Here is an 11,170-nt window from a genome sequence, read left to right as displayed (position 1 = left end):
CCATTGCTCGTTGATTCAAGTCGGTTCCATGTGTTGTCATCTAAAACCCGTACAAAGCATTTGACCAACTCCCACTTCTCGATTTGGTGATGTGGGCATCTCCGCATCATTTCTTTGAATCGAGTGAACGCTTCATGCAATGGCTCACAAGATAATTGGCGAAAAGACCTAATTTCATCACGAGCATCGTCGGTCTTTGCCATTGAATAATATTCATCTAGGAAAGCTTGCTGCATTTCTCCCCATGTGCGAATGCTATTGGCCGGGAGCGTAAGGAACCATTGCTTCGCCTTGTCTTTCAATGAGAATTGGAACAAGCGAAGTTTAACCTCCTCTAATGCAAAGTTGTGCCCTCCGATAGTGTTGCAAACCGAAGAAAATTCCGCCAAATGCGTATACGGCTCATCGTTGGATCTTCCATTGAAATGAGGAAGTATGTTGATGTAATGTGGTTTACAATCAAACATCCTTCACTCACAAACGATTGGTGAATCGTTTTCGGTGACAATCGGCCTGAAACGGTCATTCACTCCCCGTGGAGGTTGTTGATGACGATAAGGACCGTTAACCTCTTTATCACCCATTCTTCGGTTATCCCTTCTATCATCTCTCCTTTCGTTCCTTCGTTCATCCCTTCTCTCATCCCTTCCGTGATTCCTACCTTGGTTACCTCTTTGATTGCCCCCTCCCACGAAACGAGGAATCCGATTAGGGTTGCCATTATTATTGTTATTGTAATACCCGTCATTTCGATTCCTTTGGTTGTTATTTCGTGGTTGGCGGTTGTTCTCGTAACTGTCATTCCTTCTATTCCCATGACCATAATCGTCATCCCCAACGTAGTTGGCATTTTGATAGCCAAACTCTTCATCTTCGTACCCTCTTGCATTGTAGCCATTACCCCGATTGATGTATCCCCAATCTTCATCATCGTCCACTCGATCATCATAATAACCCCCATCATCCGAGTTTTCTGTATGAATGCTTACATGTTCCGGCGATTGATAACCGGGAACACTATAAGGTTCATCATCGGGGATTGCATTCCTCAAGTCGTTGATATTGAAAAATGGGTCTTCATCCGCGGGACTGCCGCGATCACGATTACCTCTACGATCGGAGTTGACATTCCGATCATCAAGGTTGATGGGTAAAGAAGCTTGTCGATGAAGGGTTTGTTGTTGGGGTGTTCGTTGGGTGTTATTGGGATTTTGGTTTCTGAAAGGCGGTGTGGGTGGTCTAGCGTTGACGTTACCACCCGGTTGCTCTTGAGGTATGGGTTGGACGTTTTGGGCGGGAAGAAAGGTTCCTTGGGATTGGAATTGATTTTGATTGAGGTGTTGGTTTGAGTTGAAATTTTGATTGGAGTTGTGATTCGCCATTGAATCGGTTTCAATGGTCGGTGTAAGTGGTGGTGTTTGGTTGGTTTGATTAGAAGCAAGAGTTGCTTCTAAATGGCTTGCTAAATTTCTTCTTGCTACCCTTTCGATTTCCGGTTCGTAGACTAAAGGTAAAGTCCTCACGGAATTCTGCGTATGCATGCACTACCTGTAACCTGCACAAGTAACACACCCCGCGTAACAAGGAAAAAGACAAAGTACAAGAAAAGAAATTATGCAATTTAAACAGTTAATCACACAAATTCAAACAATATCCAAACACAAAGCGCACGCACTCCCCAGCAACGGCGCCAAAATTTGATCGGAGTGTCGCGCTCCGGTCAAAGATAATATTTATATACCCTAATTACCCTTAACAAATAGCTAGTGGTAGTGAGGGGTCGAACCACGAAGAGTATGTAGTTTGTGTACGGATTTGATTGAATTATGAAGTTGTCACCATTATGAAGATTGCTAAGATATATTTTTGTGTTTTTGTTTGATTGGAAGATGTGAATTAGAATTACTAAAATGATTAATTAGATTAACTACTCGAGATTACTAAATGCAAGAATTGAAAATGATTGTTTGAACAATAATGAGAAAACAAGGTTCACACCCGGTTTCAACAATTGCAAGACTTAGGGTTACTATGTATTTTAATTAGTTTTACTTGAAATAGTTCATTAACGGGTCGCAATCACAAAGCTTAGGTGTCAATCGCTATCAACGTCGTAAACAACGGACCATGATACACTTCGTTACTTTGGACTAGCAAATCCTATCGAAAGACAAGGCATAAATACGTGTATTCATTTCACAAAGTCAAATTTAATCATTCACTCGACAGTTTGCAAATTCAATACCAACGTAGGACAATTGTCTAAGATTCAAATGCAATTCAAGTTGTCACAAAACAATTAACAAACATAATAAACCCTAAACCTTACAAAAGTCTACACTGGGGTGAAACCTCCAAGGAATTAGCCGAGCATGATCGAAGAAACTTGATCACCGGATGTTGAAAGCTTGACTTGGATCATCGTGAAGCGTGAAGATGGATTGATGGATGAAGGTTAGGGTTTTAATTGAATGATGATGGTGAATGGATGCGTGGATTGGTGAAGCTAGGGCTTTGAAATCAAGAAGATGATGATGAATTGTTCTTGATTCCGGTTGATAGTATGATGGATGGTGGAATGGTAGGTGATGGATAGATGAAGAAGGGCTCCAAGATCAAGTTCAAACCACAAAGAAAGTGTAACCCCCAAATTGAATGGTCAAAATCCCCTTTAATTCGTCAAACTCACCCAAGATCAACAAAATTCGCATCTGCAACATAGGAGGACCGTCACCGACGGCCTGATGCCCTGTCGGCGATGGTGCGTGGATTTTCACTTGATGCCGACGTGCTATCTCGCTGCTTACGGACTATTTGGGCGACGGAGAATTGTACCAACCGTCGGTGACGGCCCATATGGGCGTCGGCGACGGTGCCTAAATGTCTGATTTTATGTTTCGTCCAAATCTTGAGTCCGGTTGACCGGTTTCGTATCCCGGTGGTTCCGTTTTCGCTCCGGTAACTCGCAAAGCTCCTGAAAAGCTCCTTAAAGTCTGCTAGACCTGCAAAACAAGTATCTAATCAAAAGTAGGCTATTCGAAATTAAAACTTGTGTAAAAACATCAAATTAAACAATTACAAGCACCGGTTTTCGACCACGTATCATGCAGTGACATGCAGTTCAGCATCGAGTACAAGAGGAGTAGTAATAGGAGGTAATGAAATGGACGAGTGTCCCCCCCCCCCCCGCGTCTTGTACTTCTTGTAAATCATTGTAAGGATTTTCACTGCTCCCACTAACCTTAAAGTCCTCAAGAAACGCGGCACGCTTGGTTTCTGCAATGCGAGTAACATGGGAGGGACAATAGAATCTATAACCCTTTGAATGATCTGGATATCCATTAAAGAAACAACTTGTTGTTTTCATATCCACTTTCTTTAAGAAAGGGTTATAAAGCTTAGCTTCAGCAAGGCAACCCCATACTTTCATATATCTAAGACTCGGTTTCCTTCCTGTCCAAAGTTCATAAGGAGTTTTAGAGACACACTTCGAAGGAACTCTATTGAGTATATGAACAGCTGCTTTTAAGGCCTCGGTCCAGAGGAATAAGGGCAAACCTGAGTTGGCTAACATACTGCGTACCATGTCCATTAGGGTTCTATTTCTTCTCTCAGCAACACCGTTCTGCTGAGGAGTACCGGGCATAGTATATTGGTTCGCGATCCCCTGGTTCTTACAAAACTCATAAAATGGACCAGGAGCGTAACCCACGTCAGTACGTCGACCATAATATTCGCCTCCTCTATTTGATCTAACAACTTTTATTTGACGATCTAATTATTTTTCGACTTCAGCTTTATAGTCTTTAAAAGTTGTGAGAGATTCAGATTTTTCTTTAATGAGATACAAGTGCATATAACGTGAATAATTATCAATAAATGTGATAAATGAAGTATGTCCAGTTATGCCAGCGATGTTATAAGGGCCGGTAATATCAGTATGAATGAGTTCTAATAAATTAGAGCTCTTAGTGGCACCTTTCTTATTCGCTGATGTCATTTTACCTTTAAGGCATTTGACACATGTTCCAAAATCATTGAAATCGAGAGGTGGTAAAACCTCATCCTTCACGAGTCGTGTTAAGCATTCTCATGAAATGTGGCCTAAACGTTGATGCCACAACATGGATGAAGTTTCTAAGTCTCGTTTTCGTTTTCTCTTTGTTAAGTTCTCATTAATATTATATGATAACAAAGACTTGGAAAAATTATCATCTAATTCTAATCGATAGAGACCACCATCCAAGAAGCCACAACCAAATATTTGAGATTAAAAACTGATAGTAAGTTTACCATGACCATGAGAAACAAGAAAACCGTCTACGTCTAACTTTGGTCCTGATACAAGATTCCGAGTAATCTCAGGAATATATAAGGTATCATAAAGTCTAATAGTTAAACTAGTTTTCATAACTAAATCTAATGTTCCCACGACCTCGACTACTAGCGGCTTTCCATTTCCCAGCTTAAGCGTTCTTTGGTTTCTTTCCAGCTTCTGGATTGTATGGAATCCCTGTAAGGAATTGGTTACATGAACCATAGAACCTGAATCAAACCACCAAGTATTAGATGGAACATTTAAATTAAAGGACTCAAGTATCACGAAAAGATTATCACCTTTCTTGGCTAGCCACTCCTTAAAGTCCGGGCAGTCCTTCTGCTTATGTCCCACCTTACGGCAGAACTTGCAGTGAATCTTCCCTTTGGAGTCATTAGAGCCAGAAGCACTTGCACCTGCATCCCGCTTTTGGACCTTTACATTAGGCTTCTTATTGTAGTTCCCCTTCCTTTTCTTCGAGTCAGCAGTCATCAGGTAAGCAATATCGGCTTTCTCCAGTTTCAGACGTTCTTCTTCTTGCACGCACATGGCAATCAACTCGTTCATCTTCCATTGCTCCTTCTGAAGGTTATAGTTGACTTTGAATGCTTCATAAGATGCGGGCAGAGACGCCATGATAAAATGCACCAGAAAGCCATCACTAATCTCCATGCTTAATCTCTTGAGCTTTTGGGCCATGTCATTCATTTTCAGGATGTGCTCACGAATACCGCTAATCCCATCATACTTTGTAGTCACCAATTTCAGAATGAGGGTGCTGGCTTGCGCCTTAGACGTCCCTTGGAATTGAGCCTCCACATTAGTGTCAGGAATGGCTCCCCTGATAGCAGGACTTATCGAGTTTTTCATGAAGATAAGAGACAAGCGATTAGCTTTCTCACACTTTTGATGGAGTAGTTTTTCAGCTTCCCTGATAGCAGGACTTATCGAGTTTTTCATGAAGATAAGAGACAAGCGATTAGCTTTCTCCCACTTTTGATGGAGTAGTTTTTCAGCTTCAGTACTCTTATCAGTAAGAGCAGGGGGAGCGTTTTCAGTTAGCGCGCAGTCAAACTCCATGAGTGCGAGAGTAAGGTCAAGAGAATCCTTCTACAAAGCATAGTCCGCACCAGTCAAAGTATCAATAGCCATAACAGGAGCTGATAATGGATTAAAATGAAAAGAATAAGATACATTGCGAAAGAAGAATTTAGAGTGAATTATGGATAACCTAAAACTAAGGCAGACGGAAATTAAGACCATTATACTAAGGAAGTTATGATAACGTTATTTGTACACACCAATTTTAAATAAGGTTCTACTTGAATGACGGTTTTCGCTTTGGCTATGGCCAATCATACAAGTACTATGAACATTCAGACTGTGCAGATTAGGTGTAACACGTCACCTTTGGGCAGAAGTTGAAACATCATAATTTTAGGCACAAGTCAAAGTTTGCGAGACATGATTGTAACACATCACCTTTGGGCAGATAATGAAACACTCATGCATCTTAGGCAGAAGTCATGTGTATATCATATGAACAAATGTAATAAGGTAAGTGCTACACTATGTTTGTTCATATAATAAGGACATACACCTAAGTGACTATGCTTAAGTTCACTAAATAACGCCACAAGTAAACACATCACCTTTGGGCAGAAGTGAGAACTTGAAAAAATGTTATTTTAGATAAGCAAATTTTAAATCAATCAAAAGAATTAGTTGAATGATTATTTAAAAGTTAGGTTTATAAAACATAATAGAGTAAGGTTTTATAAAACAAAAGTTAACGTACAAAATGACATAAGGTACATCGCGTAGCGATTGTATTTTCGACGTATAATATAAAAAAAATACAATATACGAAAATTATAAATGCGATTTTAATAACAGATAACATGCATATTAAAATATGCATATTAAAATAATTGATAACTAATACTGTGATAACTAATTGATACAAGTGATAACTAATACTCATAATAAAAAACCTATACTTATAACATTATCATCAAACATGATTATGAAATAAACAAATGATAGAACCGTTTGAAAACATAAATATGAAAAAAAAAAAAAAAAAAAAAACCAATGTACAGTTAATGGCCAAGATGAATTAAAGGCTTTATTCATGGCAGCCAACAATTGATATGTATTCGAACGCAACTTTGTAGAGGTTTTTTTTTTTTTTTAATGGTTTGATACAGCCGTCACATAAAAAATAAATTATTTTAATAAGAACCAAAAACTGTTAACATATAGTTCAAGAAACCCTTAATTTGTCATAAGAAAATTCATGCTAAACTTGATGATATCAGGTTTAATAAAACTTAATTTTTTTCGATTTCAATTCCAGGGTTAATAAGGGAATTTTAAGAACTGAGTAACATCGCTCTGATACCACATGTTAATCAGTTCTTTTAATATCTAATGGAAAAACACTTTAGGGATCTTGACATACCTGGCAATCCAATAGTAGTTAGAGATGAAGAAGAAACAATCTTGATCGGTTCCCGTTTAGGGTGAGCAGTTAGGATGGAGAAAATGATAATAGGAGATTGTAGTGAGGGGGGGGGGGGGGGCCGTAAACTTTTTGGTGTATCTTTAGGGTTCCCAATAATCTGTATTTATATGCTTCACCCAAGGGGGAAACCCTAATTAACTAGTACGGACCTTTATGTCCATCAAATAAAGCCTAGTTAATTTTATAGGAATATTGAGGTAAATATTGATCTAGTTATTAGATAAATGATCAATAAGGGCACCATAAATTATTTAATAATAATTTACGCTAACATAGAAGTATTAGTTGAGATAACTGGTGTAAGTTCACTATTATGTAAGTAGTGTTTTGATTGTTGTGTTTGACGGCCATGTTCGGGTCTTTTACCGTTGTGAATGAAGTTAGTCTTTAAAAAAAATCGTCTTCAAAAGTTACTAAATTAACAGACCTAAAAGACGCACATTAATATATGAAGGTAAATGTAAAACTAACTTGAAAATCGTACCTTATAATCTCCAATAAGGTGGTCTTTTGTGTCGACTACATTAAGGAGAAAGGGAGAGGGTTAGTTTGAGAACTACCAAAAAATAACGTGCAAGTGGAAGAATAGTCGAGAGAGAAAAGTGGTGAGTGGCTTGGTTTGCGGTGATAGCTGATAGTCTCGAAGGTGAGAGGGTCAGTACACATCAATCAGCACGCGTCATGTCAACTCCCCTTTTAAGTCCTTATTTTGCACTCAAACGTTGGCATCACTCCACTCACACAATTATTTTTTTATAAAAAAAGAAGAAAAAAATATAATTGGTTGAAAAAGGGTGGACCCACCTTAACAACCAATCACTCATTCTCTCTCTCCTCTCTCTCAATCGGTGACCACTCACCGAGCCAAGGCATCCCCGCGCGGTAAAAATTGGATAGTGGCGGTGTACCCACACGGCAACTGAAGTCACCGCATGGGGTCACCGCATGTGCCCCGTGCACCCTAAGGTAGCGTACGTTCCATATATTGAAGTGGATTATGAATGGAATTGTAAGGTACATTACGTTTCATGTGTTGTTCGTTTCAACAAAAAAAAGTAATTATAATTGAATCTAAATGATCAGTTCACCACATTCTTTCTAGATACAAGTTAGTTATATTATTTTAAATATTTTGTATTCAAATTTTATTAATAACTAGAATTGAGACCCGCCGCAATGCGGCGGGGATTCTTTAGTTATAGCTAAGTCGACCTAGGACTCGTACGTTATGTTAAACCTGTCAAACGGGAAAAAAATAGACGATGTAAACGTTCACCCATACACGCACGTTGCGTCATGTTAACTCGCAAAATTTAGAACGAAACGTAAAAACGTTAAACCAAAGACGCACGTCGATGCGTTAAGTCACAAAATTTAGAACCAAGCATAAAGCGGAAAATTTGCGAAAAATGAAAACTATAAAGGATCAAAGTTGAAAGTAAAAAAAGTTGTGAGGATAGATTGCAAAAGATAAAAAGTTTTGGGTTAAAAGTAAAAAAACAAATAGTTTTGGGTTAAAAGTAATTTATGAAATACTTTTGGGTGAAAAGTAAACAAAAATCATTTTTTTTTGGAAAACCCCTAAAGCCAAGGTTACGACAACCATATGCATAACCATTTTTTCTTTGGAAAACCCCAAGGGGCGTTGCGGCGGAGCGTAAAACAGTGTCAAATAGTACTAATGTCACACAACCGTCATCGACCACCAACACTGACTCGACCTAGAATCTGCGTGTTGCGACGAACCTGTCAAACATGAAAAAATATAGGTAAAAACGTTGAACCAAACATGCACGTTGCGCCGTGTTAACTTGCAAAATTTGAAACAAAACATAAAAAGTTGAATCACACTCGTACGTTGCGTCGTATTAACTCAAAAAATTTAGAACTATATGTAACGAAACGTAAAAACGTTAAACCAAAGATGAAAAGTATAATTGACAAAAGTTATGAAGTTAAATTACAAATAATGAAAAGTTTTGAGTTAAAGTTAAAAAAAAACAAATTTTGTAGGGTTAAAATTGCAAAAGATAAAAACCTTTGGGTTAAAATTAAAAAATCAAGTTTTTTTTTTTTTTTTTTGAAAAACTCTCAAAGCACATGAAGTGTTTATGCACAAAAAGTTTGCTTATTTATATATGGAATAATTAGGGTGGACGGAGTGGTCACCAAATTGTGAGTGGTAAACTTATTCCCTAGCCAATAATGTCATGCCATGTCAAGTCCGCGCAGCACTCCACTCCCCATTTTTCACTCAAACACTAGCAATGGTCAAATGCCCACTCTTTTTTTAATACGTATTTTTTATTTCTAGAATACTCACTCAAACACTCACTCAAACACTCGGTGAGTAGTCACCGCCCAATCACTCAAACACTCACCGAAACAGGGCCGGCAACACCTCCTAGGCGGTAAACTCCTATCCCCGCTCCACTCACCGAACCCACTCCGCCCACCCTTATACCAACTAAACACATGAGATTACAAATAATATCTTTAAATTCTAATTCCAACTATTTTTTTCATTTCTATTCCAATTCCATTACATTACAACAAACACCTCAATCTCTACTCACCAAAAGATGTGATCTCCACCTACTAAAGGTTTATCCTTACCTCGTATTGTGTAAACTCCAGTTATAGATTTATCTAGATTTAGTTATAATCAAAACTAGGGGGATTCATCATGATTTGTCGCGGGATTTCGGTTGGTAATAATTTGATCCGTTTTCATACTGATACGATCTAATTGCAATTACTTGATACAACAATCAACATGTGTTTTACATCAACCGTTAGTATTATCTTTTACATCATACACTTGAATAATTATTATTTTGATTTCATACATTGATATATGAACCTTTGTTATAATCCAAATTTGAATATATAATGTAACTAGTTTTTGCCCCGCCCGCGTTGCGGGGCATTAAGCTGAATAATTTTCTCTCATAACATTAACATGTACGTCTATGTTCCGGTTATTTGTATATACTATTCATAACACGGTCACAAAAAAATTACGTCAACTCAACCAATTAAAACAAAACATTGTCATACTTTTGCAAAAAAAAAAAAAAAAAAAAAAAAAAACTAAAATGATGGAAATACTATAATTTTAAGTGGGGGCAAAATTGTATTTTTTCAGAACAAATGAGCGTATGCCAGGCAGCCGCCTGACACGAATAAAAATTACACTGAGTAAACAAATTAAAACAAAAACTACCATAGTTTTGTAAAAAAACAAAACAAAAAAACTAAATGATGGCATGGGTAAAAAAAACAAAAAAAAAAAAAAAACTAAATGATGGCATGGATATATTACAATGGGGTAAAATCGTAATTTAACAGAAAAAAAAACAAAATCGATGGCGAAGCTGTAAATTTGAATGAGGGCAAAATTGTAATTTGGCTGCGAGGAAAGAAATGAAGGAATAGTAAAACTATAAATATAAACGGGGCAAAACCGTAATTTGGCAAAAACAAAAAAAAATGTGGGTGACGGCCAACTCAACAAATCCCATGAAAGCACTATTGTCGAGCATTATTTTTATTATTGTAGATAACGAGTTGATGCCATCCCATACGTTGCGGTGAGGATGATGGCAATTTGATGATTGGCTTGCTCGTTTGCAATACATGTCTAAATCGCCACATAGGTTTAACTTGTCACCCATGTTTATAACTTTGATTTTGAAAATGTTGTAAACTTATTTTTAAAATCTTCTATAAATATGTCTAAATTTTAACAAACTTAAACAAAATAAGTTTTTAAAATATTTTATCCTATTCGGAAAAACCATGGTGTGTATATATGGTGTGTATATATGTAGAAAAATCAGAATTAAATGCTTTTGTGATTTTAAAATACTAATAAAAATAAACAAATTCCATAAAAATCAATGTATATAGAACATGCATTAAAAATTGGAAAATAAGAAGAAAGATGAAAAATAAAATCAAAGTTTAACTTTTACTTTTACTTATTTATTGTTTTGTTTTGATAAAACAGTGTCGCCTTTTTTTTTTTGAAAATATACTTTCATAGCAAACAACCGAGCCCGAAGACCGAGCTGGACAACAACAAACACAAACTACATAATTACAAAATTACACCAATCGTTCCACACTATGGACTGAAAAGGTGACCTATGCTTCAACCAAAAGAATCTCAAAGTTCTAATATCACTGAAAACTTCTTCCACACTAACCCGAGAGCCTGAAAAAACCGCTTTATTTCTGGCCAACCAAATGTTCCTACACGCGATAATTATAATGCCCTGCAGAACCTTCTTTTCCGACAACCCCAGCCTACCGAACTTGTG

General features: G+C 37.3%; 1 protein-coding gene across 1 annotated transcript; it reads right to left on the bottom strand.

Moving 5' to 3' along the window:
* Positions 1 to 470: 470 nt before the first annotated feature.
* Positions 471 to 1,382, bottom strand: LOC110881160 (putative uncharacterized protein DDB_G0279653). Its single transcript, XM_022129515.1, has 2 exons — positions 1,109 to 1,382; positions 471 to 922 (listed from the first exon to the last, which is right to left on the bottom strand). Exons 1-2 carry the CDS (start codon positions 1,380 to 1,382, stop codon positions 471 to 473), a joined length of 726 nt encoding a protein of 241 aa, XP_021985207.1.
* Between the last annotated feature and the right edge of the window lie 9,788 nt (positions 1,383 to 11,170).

The sequence above is a fragment of the Helianthus annuus genome, chromosome 6, assembly GCF_002127325.2.
Source record: "Helianthus annuus cultivar XRQ/B chromosome 6, HanXRQr2.0-SUNRISE, whole genome shotgun sequence".
NCBI classification, from domain to species: Eukaryota; Viridiplantae; Streptophyta; class Magnoliopsida; order Asterales; family Asteraceae; genus Helianthus; species Helianthus annuus.
The sequence above is the reverse complement of the archived record's forward strand: the minus strand, read 5'-3'. Positions and strand labels throughout refer to the sequence as shown.

Excerpts from the sequence above, each read along its gene's own strand:
- LOC110881160 (XM_022129515.1), bottom strand. The coding sequence starts at position 1,382 with ATGGCGAATCACAACTCCAATCAAAATTTCAACTCAAACCAACACCTC. Across the intron at positions 923-1,108 it reads TGTCAACTCCGATCGTAGAG|ATTGGGGATACATCAATCGG; the intron begins GTAATCGTGATC and ends ACGATGATGAAG.